The 18,233-nt window shown below is 31.0% G+C and overlaps 1 protein-coding gene across 2 annotated transcripts in view; it reads left to right on the forward strand.

Moving 5' to 3' along the window:
* The window catches only part of LOC143195853 (homeobox protein unc-4), a 99,437-nt gene extending 81,536 nt beyond the window's left edge, over positions 1–17,901 (forward strand). For both annotated transcript variants that reach the window (XM_076403333.1, XM_076403342.1), the window contains exons 3-4: positions 11,699–11,903; positions 17,498–17,901. In XM_076403333.1, coding sequence (XP_076259448.1) covers positions 11,699–11,903; positions 17,498–17,766 — 474 coding nt within the window. In that variant the 3' untranslated portion in view covers positions 17,767–17,901. The remainder of the gene's footprint in view (positions 1–11,698; positions 11,904–17,497) is intronic.
* Positions 17,902–18,233: the final 332 nt, after the last annotated feature.

The following is an 18,233-nucleotide window of genomic DNA, read 5'->3' on the forward strand; positions in this document are numbered from 1 at the left end:
TTTCGACGCCAATCAAATTCAAATGAACAGAAAAAAGCTCACGCTGCCGTTTCCTGGAGGGCCAATTTGTATAAATCCCGAATAAAAACCACCATTGAAAAACCGAATCCGAAAGGAAAAACAGACCGATATAGGAGGGGGATGATCTGTCGCCAGTGGCGTACGACATGTTTTGTGTGTTACAAGTGTAATTTTCTTGTCTGAGTTTTCTTTAACTCGTTGAATGGTTTATAAACTTTATATTTGATTATTCTTTAATATTTACATAACAGAACGTGTTCATTATTATTAAAATAATCTTAAAATAGAATAAAAATATCTATTAAAAAGTGTATTACTTTGCCTTTTTGTCATAATCGTTATATCAAAATAAGCTTTATTATTATTATATTTTCTTTTATTATGCATGACGATTTATTAAAATACGAATTATAGTTAAATTATTATCTATTTATTTGCTACATAATTTATAAAAACTGTTAAAAGTATTTTTGAATTAAGGAAACTGATTACCTAGCAGAAGATGGTGTATAACTATAAATATATATTTTGTATTTGTAATATTTGAACATAACATTAATTTTTCTTTCTTTTCCGCTGTCTATATTAATATTTATTTTTGTATTTTTATATAGTTATTTCATTAGCCATGGAACACATTAAAAAAATAAGATTTAAAATATTAAGAAATACATTGGTTCAATTATACTGATCACATATATTGGAAGAATATCTCAATTATACTTATATACTCGTAATTAATTGTTCTAAAGTATTCTAAAGCTTAGAATTCTAAAACGGACATATGTCCATGGAGGTCAGTTAGGCAAAAGTAAATATATAAAAAGTAGATTTTTCCCAAGAAAGTTTTAAGGGTTTTAAGAGGTGTTGTAGATGCACCCAGTGCTTTTTTATAATTACTTACACTGATACCTACAGATACCGATCGGGCATTAGGAAAAAATCAGCTCTTATATTAATATAGTAACATTAATTAGTGAGGTTATAGTATGTTAAAAGAGGTTAGTCGGCAAGGACTAGTAACAATGTAATAATAACTAAAAAAATATATTGGTCTTCGTCTTACCAGCTAAAGTTATCTGGATTGGGTTCTGTATACTTAGCATTAAACCTACTGATTGGAGAATGACTAACTTAGAAATTAGAACATATTCGGACTTTCGGACTTGGGGTGATTGGGACGATCGTTCTTCGTTGGATTTTATACTTTTGTCTATAGCTAACCAAAGACACATAAAAAAGACTTGTGGCTAAAAGGTTTGAACATACATATATGGTACTAAAAACACTCTTCTAAAGTCTTGAACAAAAATATATCTGGAAGAAAATACACTGGAGTCCATGAACATAATTCTTTAAAACAAAAAAAATCTTTTTAAGAACCTCACAGTTGAATTCTTTTTATATTGCCCTGGAGTTAAAATAACTAAAGCAACAAGTTGAACTGATTCAGAATCACACATATTGAAAAAAATATTGCTGTATTGCTACCTACAAAGGGTTTTCTTAAGTTTTATTACGAAAAATCAGTATAATGTATTTTATTCAAAGTGTTATCCATCGATAACCTCTACATCTACTTCTAAAGAATGATGTATCTTTTGAGGCTATCTACGAATAATATTTTCATAACAACTAACATCGCCGCTCAGATAGATGACGACTTATATGACCTAACAAGCAGTAATTAGAAGGAGCAATATCTGGAGAATGAAACGGGTGGTATGGCACAAGCCATTTTAAAGTTTCCAAGTATGTTTTCACCACTTATGCAACATGTGGTTTAGTATTCAATGACCTCCAGCCGCTTCTTTCTTCAAATTTGCATGAACAAGTAAAACATCCCCCAAATGCGATTTGCTGTTTACATATTCAGAGATATTCAAGCTCTGAAAAAAAGTTTGTTCATACTTTGACAAAATGACATACTTAGAAATGAAGCCTGTCAGGGGGCTTCAATATGAAAGTGGGTACAAATGTACACGACGCGGTTTATTACACAGTAAAACTATACTTTTAATCCTATATGAAAATTAATTTATAGGCCTGATAGTATTATTTTATCCAGTTAGAGTTTATCTGGACCTGAACCAAGTAGCCTCAATAACCATCTTGGAGAATATCTTAGAATGTCGCAGATTCTTAGTGTGTCTAGGATATTTGAACCTTGTTCGATGTTATACTTTTATTTATGGGCAATTACCAACATATAAGTCATACCCTGCCAAGATTCAAACATTTTGTTAACTAAAAACGAAAGCAAATATATAAAAAAGTTCCGTGAACTAATTCTTAATAACGACAAGTCTTCCAAATATTGAAAACCGACATCCGTTCTTATAATGGAATAGAAAATGCCCCTAATTCGACGAAACGCCGTTACTTATCCTATTATCTGCGGCTAAAGTGTCGGACCCGCCTCTGAATCGAGGCGAAGCAAGAAAAGGAAAAGCCGACAGGTCAGCAGGGGTCAAAGGGTGGGTTAAACCGCTGCCGGAGTAGAAAAATAGGGATCGGGAAAAGAGAAACGGGGGGAAAAGAGCGCCGGATCCCGGAGGATCGATTGGCCAGGCCGCAGATCGCCCTTTGATACACGCTAACATTCCAATATTGACTGGATCCTTTCGATATGTCTATTGTTTTTAAATTGATGGACTGCCGATGTGGGGGAATAGAAAAACTTTTTCCCTTTGCCGATAAGCCCGACTATTCGGAAGCGCCCTGCACAATCGGGATTTCGGTCAGAGCTTTGCCGTCTGACGTTTGGAATGGAACTTTTTCTTATCGTCGAGTAAATGGAATTTTATATATATATATATATATATATATATATATATATATATATATATATACATTTCTCAATAGTTTATAGGTTAGAGTTAAAATCTCCTAAGTGCTGGATCATAAATTGATTGCGCTTTTAATAAGCTATTTTGAAAAGAAACTAGGTAATGAAAGCCCCCTTTTGCCGTAAATTCCGTTAGAGTTACTATAAGTTGCTGCAATTTTATTGAAAATGTTGCTGAATTAGTGTAGGTACTATAAATAAAATCGTTTACAAAAACAATTCGTTAGATTCAACCAAGAAAACATGGACATTTTGATATTGGCTCTATTCGAGATCAAATGTATGAAATGTATAAGAAGAGTGAGCACACTTTTTTATCGATATAAACATAATTTAATAAAATTATTTTAGAGGAAATTGTTAGTCTGGAAAGTATACATAAAAGAGTTAGGCATAAAATTAGGTTAAAGGCATGCAATAAAGTCAAGGAAGATAAATTATTTGAATTTGTGTATCTTGATGAAACGTGGATATTTCAAAATGGTTCATTGGGACATTCTTGGCAAGACAGTAACAAAAAAAGTATAAAGACAAAAAAAATTGATGGAGAAAGTTTAAAGTTACAATAGCATTCGATTAGATTTTGTTAATCATAATATTTATTAATAATTAATTAGAGATACATTGTTATTCATGTAGGTAATAAGAATGGTTTTATTCCTGCTACATAGTTAGTGTTTTCTTCCAGTCAACTGCTACGGATAAATGAACAATAACAACCAACCATTTTTGCTATTGTTTGAAAATCAATTGTTAGAAAACCTGGATGAACCATCAGTTATTATTTTGAACTCGATAAGTCATAGAGAGGAAGTAATTGATAAATGGTGGATTGTGAATATGTTTTAGATAGATTCGAAATTAACAGTTTAGTGATTGCACTGGACAACGAATCGGAAAGTGAAAGCGACTAAAGGAAACTTTCACGATATATGATAATGCTGGTATTTCCTGAGAGGGAGAGTGATGAGAGTGGAAACAATTAAAGGTATACACATAATTAATAGAATATAGCATAACTGTAGAAAATGGAATTGTAGGGCTAGAAAGATTTGTTTGCAGATATATGATTGTAATTGTTCAGAATTAAACATGAGCATTAGGTTAGAATGTATGAGGAGAGAATGAATACTAACTGTTTTGTGGATATGGTAAATGCATTAGGCAGAATTTAGTGATTAATTTTATCAAGAATGCTGTACATAGGTAGTAGCAAAAGAAATAAAAAATACAGTGATATGAAGATGACTTGACAAGTAAACACACCATCGAAGGAAACAGGAAACAAATGTAAAAAGGTAAATATGCTCTCGAATTAAAGTAAAATACATTACTTTGATATATAATTGTTAATTACGTCGATTAACTATTTACTCCTCCAGGAGATACTGCTACTTAAATATGTGTGTCACGAACTTTACCTCATGGGTGGTGTGGAAAAGGGTTCAATGTAAATATAATAAAAAAACTCTAACCTACAAACTATTATATCTGTGTTCTTAAATGTTGTTTTAAGTCCTTCGATAATATTTGCATTAGATGTACTATAATGTTAAAACAGATTATATTTGAAAGCACTATTTTTGTTTAATTATTTTATTTGGATTATAATTTTGTTGTATGTCAAAGCCAAACTAAACTAAAACTCCGATTTTTCCGGCAACATTGCGACGTTTTGACGTCCCAACTTTCGAGGACGCATATTTAATACATATATATATATATATATATATATATATAATATATATACTATTACATATGTTTATATAAGTATATAGCATTTATATATTAATATGAATCTTGGTAAGTAATTCTTTCAGTTCCACACATTTGCAAAATTTCTCAGCTGATTAAAATATTCTTTGTCAGTTATGTCAAATTTCAATAGCATTGCTATGAAAAGCGAGGCTTTTATGTTTTTATTGAATAATTATTTACTATAGTAAGTTTTAATACAAACCTAGAAATTAAGCACTCCCTTATTATGGGAGAATTTCCTAAAAGAGTTCCAGAAAGAAAGGCCTTTGTTAAATTAACCAACCTGTTTAATGCCTGCATTTGGTTAAACTATGTACCAGATGCGTGGAAAACAGTTGAAGTCATGATGATACCAGAATCTGGTAATAGTTGAATCATACCGCCTTATTTATTTATTGCCAGTAATCGCTAAATGATTTGAATAATTGGTTGTGGAACGCCCCAAACCTATTCTCAGGCATAGGAAGCTGATACAAACTCATCAGTTTGATTTCAGGAATGCCCACTGAGCAACTGACAAAGTACATAGAATTACACATGTAATTGAAACTGACTGATTGACATTGACTTACCAATGTTGCACATGCTTTTGACAAATTATGGCATAAAGGCCTACTATATAAAATTACTCACATATGCTCTTTCTTTATAACTTTATACCTTGCTCTTTCTGATTACTACTTCTTCCGACATATGACTTGTCGCTTGTCTGAGCAGAAAATACTAAAAAATGGGTCAATTCGTGAATAGCCTCAAAAGATGCAATGTTCTTTCGAGATATAATCCGTAAATTTTCTAAGAATTAAAAATGGTCTATCGATGGACAATATTTTGAATCAAATACATTGCACCGACTTTTCACAATAAAACATCCTTCAATCGTTCAAAACCAATTCATTGGGCATTAAGCCGACTTTTTCAAGCTCATTAAAGTGTAGGTATATTATTAACGGCACCTGCATACCAGAGTCACTATTTATATTTCGGGAATAGGAAAAAAACCAATAATTAAGCTGCGAATATATTTTTATTATTTTTCAAAGTACTCGCCACGATGATAACCAATTTTTAAAGCATTTATTTCATTCCAAATGAAGTACCTTCAAAACATGATGTTTGAACGCTTCAATAGCTTCTTCAAACGATAAAAATTGTTGACCACGTAGTTTATTATTCACGGATGCGAACAAAAAGAAGTCATTGGATACCAAATCAGGGCATTACGGCGGATGACCGTTCAATTCGATGTTTTGAGTGCTCTCTCTTGTTTGAACCGATGTGTGAGAGCTCGTATTGTCACGATGAAGAACAATCCGGCGACTCTTGTTTGTTTTCTTTATTTTACCGAAGACTTCTGGCAAACAAATGAGTGTGTACCAATCAGAATTTACTGTTATACGATCCTTTAGAGGCACTGTTGCAATATGACCAGGTTTCCCGAAGAAACAGGCAACCATTTTCTTTGAAGTGCTTCGTGCGCGAACAACGTTTATTGGATTTGGTTCATTTTGGAACACCCATACAGTCGACTGCTGCTTACTTTCGGGCTCATACGAATATATCAATGATTCGTCACCTTCACGATTTTACAAACGTATCGTAAAAAATTATCGCACAAAAATGTTCACGATTCAGTTCCATTTTTTGGCGAGACGAAACTTTCAACTAAATATAAAATAAACAAATAGCGTCCGTGCGACAAAACGTTCTGAGTATGTATATCGTCAAAAATGTCATACTTTACGATGGAACCGGTAGATGGACCCACAGGACAACAGTGTTGCCAATTCCTGAAATATGAATAGTGACCATCGTATCATTGGCACCTAACGAAGCATCTTTTAAGAGACATTCTGTTCCAAGCACTAATTGATCATTAACCAATAAATATCAGATATTTCGGAGAACGTACCAGTTACCATAACTGGGTAAATTGCATTATTATGTTACTATTGATAACTAGTTATTAATTGCTAAACAAAAACCATCATTTATACAAAACGTAACTATTTCACAAAGCCCCATATCGTTTCGGATAAATCCGTTTCAATACGCGGCTAATTATTCGGTTAAACGTTCCTTTTTGTGTTAAATTACACGGCAGATTCGGAATTAATTATCGCCGTGCTGTTGGGAAAACAATTTTCAGATTCCTCTGTGACATAAATCTTAATGTAGATACTCATTAATTATTCAACGCGATAAATAACGTGGAGTGTTTGGATTTTTTTCTACCGTCTAACTACAGTTGGAAAATGATTTATAATGATGATGTCGGTAATAAATTTATAATTTTATACTGCTTTATTCAAATTGAATGCCGCGCGTGAAAGATTGGCATACGTCAAAACGTTAAGTATATATACAGCTCTGGACAAAAATATTGCAGGTTTGTTAAAATGTTTGTATTTTGATTTTTATTTAACTTTCAGGGTATTGTATCTGCCTTTCCAGCTTTACATGCATGACTAAATGAATTAGCTATTGTTCGCAATGTTGGTTTAGCTACCGAATGCATATAATAGACATTTTCTCATATTGTGAAAGTTCAGACTGTTAATTGGACAATACCTTTGTCTCAGTCGTGATCTTTACAACATAAGTTAAAAGATACCTCACATAACTTATAAATGAATTTCTAAAAGTTAATCTTTAAAACAAATAACAAAGAATAAAGAAGGAAACAAACTTTCCTTGTTTTGATTTAAAAAAAATACAATGATGTAATGGATATGTTATATAGTTCCTGCAAGATAAAGACATAAACGAAAGTCTGTGCATGTGGAGTTCACGGATAATCAGATAACACAACCATCAATAACTATAATAATATCATTTCATATAGCACCAACGCTAAGTATCGAACGAACTGGAATTAAAATATAGGAACATGTATTAGTTAGTTGGAAGAAAATAACATCTATCAATACATAATAAATTGTTAATATATAAGCAAATATTGAAGCCTATATGGATAGACAGAATACAATTATAGGGATGTTCCGCAAAAGCTAATATTATTATAATAAAATTCTAATCTAAATAAAATAATTGACCAAAAATATTATCAAATATAATTTATTTTAACATTATGTTATATCTATAAACTACAGTCAATTATACAGCCACAATAATTTAGAGGTAAGAGTTAAAACCTCTTATCACTATTGCTTTCAAGAATTATATATATATATATATATATATATATATATATATATATATATATATATATATATATATATATATATATATATATATATATATATATATATATATATATATATATATATATATATATTATCAAAGGACTTAAAATTACAATTAAAAACACAGGTATAATAGTTTGTAGGTTCGATTTGTTTTGTTTACGTTGAACTCTTTTCCGCAATATCCATGAGGTAGAGTTTCTAGGCACGTTTTTTATGTAGTGTTATCCCCCTGGACGCCTACTCCTACTACTATTTGAAAAACGTATTTTAATTTCATTCGAGAGCATATTTACTTTTTACGTTTTGTTCTTGTTTCTTTCGATGGTGTGTTTACTCGGCAAGTCATCTTGGTATCACTGTATTTTTATTTCTTCTGCTGCTACCTGTGTACACTATGCTTGATCAAATTAATCACTTAGTTGTGTCTAATGCATATCCGTATCTACAAAACAGTTAGTATTCATGCTCTCCTCATATGTTCTAACCTAATGCTTATGTTTAATTTTGAACAATTACCATCATATTTGTGCACACAAATCTTTCACGCCCTACAATATCATTTCCTACAGTTATATTCAATTAATTATGTGCATTTAGTTGTTTCCACTCTCATCACTCTGTCTCAGGAATTTCCAGCACTCCACAGCATTTTCACATATCCTGAAAGTTTCCTTCAGTGACTTTCACTTAACGACTGACTGTCCAATTCAATAACTAAACTGCTAATTTCTAATCTGTCTAAAACATGTTCACGATTCCACCATTTATCAATGGCTTCCTTTGTATGTCTTATCGAGTTCCAAACCAAAGGTGTTATGGTTGACAATACTTCCTTCCACTTATCCAAACTGTTTTTGATGGAATATCCTTCTCAATCAGCAATATATCTGAAATTAACTATTAATAAATATAATGACCAACAAAACCCGATTGAATGTAATTGTAGCTTTTACCTTTTTCCATTAATGTTTATTGTCTTTACACACTTTTTGAACACACAATGAACTATTTTGAAATATTCAAGTTTCTTATATTATTTTATGCCTTTAATTGAATTTTTTTAAAGATAATATTTACAATTTCCATTAAACCTCTCCGAGGGTTATCTTTACACCATTTAAACACTATGCCCTGTAAGAGTGTATGAAAGGATATCTTACATCCCTCAAAAAGCTGCATGTCTCAAATTATTTTTTGTATACTTTCCAGGGAGACAATTTTCTCTAAAACAATTTTATTAAATTATGTTTATATCGATGAAATAAGTTTGTGTCCTTAGTGTTCGTATACATTTCGTATAATTGGTCTCGAATAAAGCCAATATCAAGATGGTCATGATTCGTCACCCACTTTGTATGTAGACGGGTTTTCTTGGGTGAATCTAACGTATTATTCCTCATTTTGTAAGCGATGTTATTCACAGTACCCACAGTAGTATTTAGTACGGCAGCAACACGCTAAAAACATTTCCAATAAAATTGTAGGGACTATTTAATATTATTTAATATCATCAATAATTACCTCTCTAATGGAATTTACCGGCAAAAGGGGGCCTCCGTTATCTCGTTCGTTTTCGTAATAACCTATTAAAGCTGCAATCATTTTGTGACACTGAATATCTATTGTTCTAAAATTTATCAAAATAAAGGGCTAAAATAATGTTTGCCGGTTTATAACCTATAATAATTATAACTAGTATTTTGAATAATTTTGCGTACATCGGACAACCGAACGGCGACCAGCTGTCAGACGTATACAAAATTCTTGAAAGCAATAGTGATAAAAGGTTTTAACTCTTACCTATAAATTATTTTGGCTGTATAATTGACTGTAGTTTATAGATGTAACATAATGTTAAAATAAATTATATTTGGTAACATTTTTGTTCAATAATTTTATTTAAATTAAATTTTTTTTGTATGTCAAAGCCAAACTGAATTTCAACTCAGAGTTGATGCGGCAACATTGACGTCAAAAATATCCACGAAGCATTACTAAAAAAACTTTGACTAGACTATATATATTGATCAGTGATATATATTAGTGTTGAAGTATCAATGTTAAAGCAACTGTTAAAGAAGATGGCCAAAGAACTCCTGGCACTAGAACGAAAATCTAGCTCAATCTTTCAAAGAAAGACTTAGAAACATATTAGCTGTTGACAAATAAATTGTTTCCTGACGTTTATATGCGATAGAATTTAAAATGGTTACTACAAGAAATGACGAAAAACGCCATCTCGATCTCGATATCTCAATATCATTACTTGCTTGTTAAAAATAGAAAACTGTTCTGTGACGTATTGTGATTGGCAATTGAAAGGGTCTACTACGACAGTATCAAGTCTAAAAACTCATAGGTTAGTCCAAAACAGCTATCTAAATCGACACCAAAGGGGAATATGCATGACCATAAAGTTTCGCTTACATATGGCGGGGACAGCAAGGTATACTGTATTGCTAGCTGCTAAAATCGAACGAAATTGTTACTGCAGATTTCTGACAGGGGAGAAAATAAATAGCGTCAAAATCAAGTGCGTAAAAATCTCTTGCACAACAATGCTCGCCCACAAGTTTTAAGATTAGTGCACGATTCACTTGCAGATGGAATGGGAAGTTCTGCTGGACCTAGCGCCTTCTGAACTCCATTTAATACGATCGATGGCTGGCAGATGATTTCGAAATTCTGAAGAAGTGTATAAATGTATATAGTTTACCTGTTTTCATTAAAAGTTATTTTTAAAGTGACAAATTATCAAAATACATGGAAATACTTTACTTTGTTTGACTTGTTGATTTGAAGTTTCATAATGCTTTTAAATATGCTATAGAAACAGTATCGATTCAAATATCATTCAAGCCGGCTTAGTAACGCAGTAGTAAAGGCGATGAGACGGTCCTCCTACTGTAGCGATAGCCGCGGGTTCGAATCCTGCTGGGACATGGTCGTAAATTCATGTTTGTGATTGTTTATAATTTGTGAATGTTCTAAGCAGTAAGAGTGTAAAATCCGACAAGGAAAGTGATCCCAGTCACGCCAGTAACCAGGCTGGGTAAGACCGGATGTCTTCTGGGAGGATTTCTAAAGTTGGTCACTCGCTAGTCGGCAGTCTTAATGCTGAGGACCGTGTCTCGGAGACCACGTTAAACTTTAGGCCCAATCCAGATAAACCTGTAGTTGGTAAAAGGAGACTTTAAAATACATTAAATTTTTTTTTTATATATCATTGGACATACATAAAATATTCTAAAACACGCTATATAGGCTGGTAGTTAAAGCGGTTTTCAAGGTATTTCATGATATCTTTTGCAAAGAACGTGCAAAATAGTGCAAATTATAATTAGAACAAATGTGCCAACTCTGGCACAAGTTATCCAATAAATAATGTTACATAATAGTTTAGGTTCTTGTTTATTTAACAAAAATAAACTCTGTATTATTCCACCAAGGAAATAGGTAAAATTGTAAACAAAAAAAATTCGAAGAGCAGTTTTGGTAATTGAAATTACACGAAGAATTAATAATTCCCTAGTTTGTTTTGTATATTGACTCTCTTAGGTATTATAATAATATTTTTGAATCTTTAAAAAGTGTATAAGAAATGTTGATAAAGAAAATATTTTTTTTATAAATTAATATCATATAGTTTATGTCTTATTCAAATATTTAGAACTATCAAAATAGTCTTATTCTGTATAACTTTAAACAGTTTTACGTAATCATTAACTGTTTTAACTGTACAATAAATAAGTAGACCATGATAGTCGATATAAAATGAGAACGAGATAAATAAAAAGAAAAAAAGAGTTACTATATTGATATAATAAACGCAATAAAATTAAACGATATCATTTTGTTTCAGGTTTGGTTCCAGAATAGGAGAGCGAAATGGCGAAAGAAGGAGCACACGAAAAAAGGCCCAGGACGACCTGCGCACAACGCTCACCCTCAGTCCTGCTCCGGAGAACCAATACCTCCTGCCGAGCTGAGAGCGCGGGAACGTGCCAGGCGCAGGAAAAAGCTGCAAAAGGCCCTCGAACGACAGGCCAGGAAACTGAGAGCCAAAGGTAAATATTTTATTTCGAATTCTTTTCAGTTGATTTAGTTAATATCTTTAAAATTATTTTGTTTATAGTTATTATTATAATTCAGATATTAGTATTTAGATTTTATTGATTATTATAAAAAAATACCAAATGTACATTATATTTATGCTAGCTTCATTAATTTTCTTTCGAGGAAGATACCCAGGGCACATTATAAAATGTCATAAAAAAATTATGTCGTTAGTTATTACTCTGTCTTTTGTCATTCTTTCTATGGTATGGCATGCCTTTATTTTATCCTAATCCACATTATTAACAATTGTATATCTGAGTAATGTACTTTCACTTTACTTTCATTAGAGAGCATATTTATGTGTTAAGCTTACTTCTTGTTTCTTTCGATGCAATAGTATCCTTGTAAAATCATTATGATATTACTATATTTATCTTTAGTTTGTCCTGGTACTACCTGTATACATCTCTTTTGATAAAACTACATTTAATCACTGCTTTCTCCTTAATGCATTTGCCATATCTGCAAAACAGTCAGTATTATTTATCTATTCATACATGTTAACCAAATGTTCATGTATATTCTGAACAATAACACACATGCTCATAAAGCTTTCACACTCTGTAATACAATTCCCTACAATTAAAGTATATTAATTTTATACTGACCTTTTGTGGTTTCCTCTTCCATCACCCTGTCTTGGTAATCGTCAGCATTGAATAATAAATCATCATTCATAAAATTTTATTCAATCACAGTCACTTTCAGAAAGACTAGTCAAGTTAATAACCAAGCTGTTTATTTCCAATCCATTAAAAACTTGCTCAACATTCTACTATTTGTCAATTTCTTCTTCAATGTGTCTGATCGAACTCATACAAACCGAAGGTGTTATGTCGACAATGCCTCTTTCCATAAATAATTTCAGACAGTTCTGGTTTGAATATCTTCCTCGACCTCAATATCTATTGTAATAATTATTTGCAATACCCCATATCAACTCATTTGGATTAAAAATGCAGTGATAGGAAGGGAGACATAATACTCTGTGGCCATATCATTCAGTAATCTAATCTACTATGTATATTTTCTCAAGCTTAATTCTAAAAAAGTAAATTACATAAAATGCAATTAAATATTTTCCAAGTTCTTTAAAAGCTGATTTTCAAACTACTGCAAAGACAAGTTATGGTTCATTTTTTCATGCTAGTCACCCTTGGACTTAGAGAAACACTAATTCTGCACCAGGAATAAAACCATTCCTGTTTCCAGCATGAAGAACTATTATATGTTTGCAATGAATAAATGTTATGACTAACAAAACCTAATCGATAGTTATTCCAACGTTCCAACTGTTTCTATGAACCTTTGTTGTCTTTATACTATATTTATTATCATCTTGCCATGAACAACCCAATTCGAAATATTCATAGCTCCTTTAAATATATAAATTGGTATAATTCTTCCTTGATTTTGTTATGTTTTTAAAAATTATATTCTTTTAAAAGGAATCTCTGGAAATTCCATTAAACCCCTTCGTGGGTTATCTGTACACCACTTAAATCCTATATTATCCAACAATATATGAACGGATGTTCTACATCTCTCAAATAGCTGTATATATTTTGGATCTTTGTGGATACTTTCCAGACTAACAATTTTCTCTGAAGTAATTGTATTAAATTATGTTTCGATTGAAGAAACTACTTATTGTTTTATGCATTTCGTATATTTGATCTCTGAAGCACCTAGATTGATCTTAATTAATCGCCTGTTTTGCATAAACACGGTTACTTTTTGGTGAATTTATATTGTTTAGGTTATATTGTTGTTATATTGTTATTGTATTTAGGTTGGTATATATTGTTTTTTATTTTTTGAGATATTTTAGTGACCGTGTCCGTACTAATATACAGTACAGCTGTAAGACGCAAAAAAATATTTTCAATAAAAACCGCGGCGATTTCAATTTTATTAAAACAAAGCGTTAAAACGTTTGTCGGTTATGTCAAAAATGGGTCTTTAAGAAGTTGCATCCATTGATCTTTGATATTTCAGCACGCAAGTATATTTTTGATTTTTGAAATCTTTTGAATCCTGCTATGAAGACGCGGAATGAAATATTATTCTATAGAAAGTATTTTTCTATAGAAATATAATATAAATTTGTGTATATACATAGAAATATACACAAGAAATTAAATATTAACTATATGTTAGGCGATTAGTCATATAACTTTTTTTGAATTTTATTAATACGTTATTACTTACAATTTTCCTCTACAATAACTTCATTCATAATGTCTTGTTAGGAATCTCCCTTTTTTATGATAGTTAGAATTCGAAGATCTCGGTCCAAGTAATTATTCACAATACTTCCCAGGATTTAGATCTGAATTGTATTATGTTGATATTATTTTGCAGAGTCATATTACTGACATTCGCTAAACAAGCTAATGTTACTGTTACATTATCTATCTTCCTATGACATTCCTCTTTATAAAATAACAGTTTTATTGAGTAATTCAATGTAAAGGACGTTAATCATGGAACGCTCAAATTCATTAATTTCATTTTCGATATTCATTAATTCATTGTTTGCTTTGAAGAAATCTGCTCCTCAGACTTATTAAACACCTTTAGAAACTTATGGTAACCTTGCTTCCTTATATACCACTTGTCGGTTTTGGTTTCAACGATTTAGAATTGATGATTTCGATGTGAATCACAAAGAATGGTCTCGAAAAACTAAAAAGTTCGAGTATTGCCATATTTATCAAACGAAAATCCAGCTAAAACTCTCAAGAAACTCTCACAGCTTGGTTTTTGGTAACACAACTACTTTTTTAGAAAATAGATTGATAATAAAATTGCTACCAATCCAGCATCATTCTTTCGGCAGATTACTATAACTGAAAATTTTATTACTATATCTTTTATCAATTTTGCTCAATAAATTCCTTCTTATAATGAAAAATTATTAGAATAGATGCTAATATCTAATAAATTAATGAGTTATTACTAATCAATAATTTATAAATGTATACAACCCTCAAGTGATATCGTTCCTAATTTTTCTTTATTAATGAGCTTTTCTTTAATTTCACCTTTTTTAATTTCCCTCTATTAATATGTAAATGAAAAACAAAAATAATCATATATCATTAACTGTCATTAAATTATGTTACTTTATGCATAATTAATACCTCAGTTATTCTCATGTTTTGTTGTTGGAATACCGGAAAATAGAAGAATATATAATAAACATAAGTTATTAATTACCACTCGAGTAAATTTGATATCTTTGTAATGATATTCATGATGGTTATCTTTTCTAATGATGATAAAGTTTTTCTAATTAGATGTTATTAATTTATTTTTATACGTGAAGAATGGGAAATAAAAAACACAACTTGCTAGGAATAAAATAAATATAAATATATATGTCAAGGATTGCCTTTTATATTTTAAGATTGTGTTTGTATTACTATTACCATGTGATGACTGACAGAGTCCTAATGTACCTTCTTCTATATATTAACATCTTTTAAAATTTTGTCCATATATATTGTTAGTGAATTTTGACCAGATTTGTTTGTATTAAATATCAAGCAAAATGTAATTAAGTTAAAAACATTTCGATCCATATTTTTGTTACTGCTTTCAACGTAAATGTATGAATTTATTCAGTTTATTGTCGAGTTCAAGTTGGCTATGGACGAATTTTATCAAGGGCAATAATGTATGAAAATGTATGAAACGTTATACAATGTATGAAATATATATATATATATATATATATATATATATATATATATATATATATATATATATATATATATGTATATATATATATATATCTTAATTTCTGGTTTATTAATGTTTATGTTTCAACATTCTGTATTAACAGTTGGTTTAATCCTCTTGAGTTCGTGTTTTTCCTGGTGTTATCTAAGAGTTGTTATATGGATTTTAACATGAGAATAGAGGATCCCCTCATGTCTCCTTAGTCTCTGTTTTATCTCTGTGCACCAACAATATTTCTAAATAATTTGTTTTTAAACATTTGTATTATATTTATGTTACCTATAGGTTTCAATGTTTGGTAGTATAATAGCAAGTTATGTGTCCTGATAATTGCGATTTCCTTCCAATTAACCAATTAATTGCTCTATATTTAAACTCCAGTTCTTTCATTTTCTTATTTACATGTCCCTTTCAACGAAGTTTTGCCTCAATATTCATTCCGAGATGCTTGCGTTGTTTCTGTATGGAAGTATTATTTATTGTTGTTGGTACTTGTACAGTCTGTTTATACGAGAACTGTACATGCACAGATAATACGTTTATTAGTTTTTAATATCTAGGCTTGGGTCCAATTATTCATAATTTTACTTGCCTGTTTTAATTTTCATTTAAATATTCACAGAATCACAGTAGCATCAGCAGGTGTAGCCATCGTGATATTTGTGGTGTATCTCATGTATAGTGTCGGTAAAGAGTGAGCCTCACTCACTTCCTTGTAGTACACCGACTTTAGCTTGTTTTATTGTAGAGTACGCTTCCTCTTTTTTGAACTCTAAGCATTCTAGCTATAATGTAAGATTTTAATAGGTGAGTGTGTTATTTTTGTAACATTTTGGTAACCGTATCGAAAACTTCCGCTACACCTAAGATTTTAGCTAAACTTACCGTGCATTCTATGCACCTGGTAAATTGTTAAACGTTTGTTAATAATCCTTAACCAGTGTTTAAGCTTTTTCTCTCTATATCAGCTTATTTGATAAAAATTATAATATTGTTTAAACGGATTAACTTAGAAGAAATCATTCTTTCAAGGTGCGAATGACTTCTTTTTGAATTGACTTCATGTGAGTTTGAAAAATACATTGTTTTAGTAGTTTAAAAAAATAAATCAGTACACTTTTGTAGAAGTTGTCACCATCAACAGTCTCCACTAATTTGGCTAATCACATTAAAAAATAGAGCAGATCAGTATCAAAATTAAAAGACTGTACTGATTAGTTTGAAGATACCATCATACTAACTATGAAGTTTCACTGAAATCGCAAATCAGCTAGTAATTTAAAGATACCAAAAGAAAGTTCTTCAATTCATTCCCAACTATAAAATAACGATCAAAGATAATTAGTTTTGTTTGTAACCAATGAAGAACTACACGATGACCTCGAAATGAAATGGATTTACAAAGCTATTTAAAATTTTGAGAGAAATATGAAATAATATTACTGAATCATAGCAACGTAGAAGCAACGCAGCTACTGGACAACACGCAGGAAATCAGAAGATTGAAGCGAATTAAATCACATGTATTTGTCTAATATTTAAGTGTTTAATCTTATCTCTAAATAGTCTAATTTAATTGTAATTTGGGTATCACATGCTAATATATTTGTTCCATCGTCTTGCTTATATATTGATGAAAGTACAAGAGAACAATATAAATAAATTAAACTTAACATATACTGAGCATATCTAGTGATTTTCTTCACGATTACCACCAGTTTCAATGGAGATAATAAGTTTCAAAAATCTTCTCGGGATATAACAAAATTAACTTGTGTTTTTTTTTTAATTCCAGGTATTACCGTGGATTTGGTGGCCCTCAAACGCGAATATCTAGCACAAAGAGGCACCGACGCCATGGACAGCGACAGCGACATCGACGTCGTCGGTGATTCCGGAGCGGAAACCGAAAACTTCGGCGACAACTCCATGTTCGCCTCGTCCATGACGGACAGCAGTAGCAACGGAGTCGATCTCACGTCCAGCACGAACGAGCACGACGAGAAAAGTCGACAACGACCGAATCCGTTTAGTATAGATTCACTACTGAACAACAACACCTGAACATAGTGAACTTGTCTTGGTCAGTTTTAGTTTTGTCCAGTGTATATATAAAAATATGATCGCGTCTAATTCTTTTTCGTTTTGTATATTTTCGGGCATTGATTTATATTTTATATTATTACTTGAGATAGTTCATAATCGATAATTTTTAGTAATAATGCAATACATCACGGGTACCCACTGTTTTTATTTGTTTATGGGCAAGAGTGTAAAAGCTGACGTGAAATTATAAACTCAATAACACTGGATTGATGTTTTTTGAAATAATATCAATTACCAGTTAAAGGCTTCATACATTGCCAAAGTAAGTCAAATCTGAATAAGGTTAACGTGTAATTTTAACTCTAAAACCAACCCATACATATTCCAATAAAATAAATATTTATTTTTTGCGTTAATAATTAGTAATTTATAGAGAATATATAACGAATTTGAAAATTATTACCAAACGCCTGGATTAAAATTGT

The sequence above is a fragment of the Rhynchophorus ferrugineus genome, unplaced genomic scaffold, assembly GCF_030347505.1.
Source record: "Rhynchophorus ferrugineus isolate W39M unplaced genomic scaffold, kcgeb_rfMv2 rfM1, whole genome shotgun sequence".
Taxonomy (NCBI): domain Eukaryota; kingdom Metazoa; phylum Arthropoda; class Insecta; order Coleoptera; family Curculionidae; genus Rhynchophorus; species Rhynchophorus ferrugineus.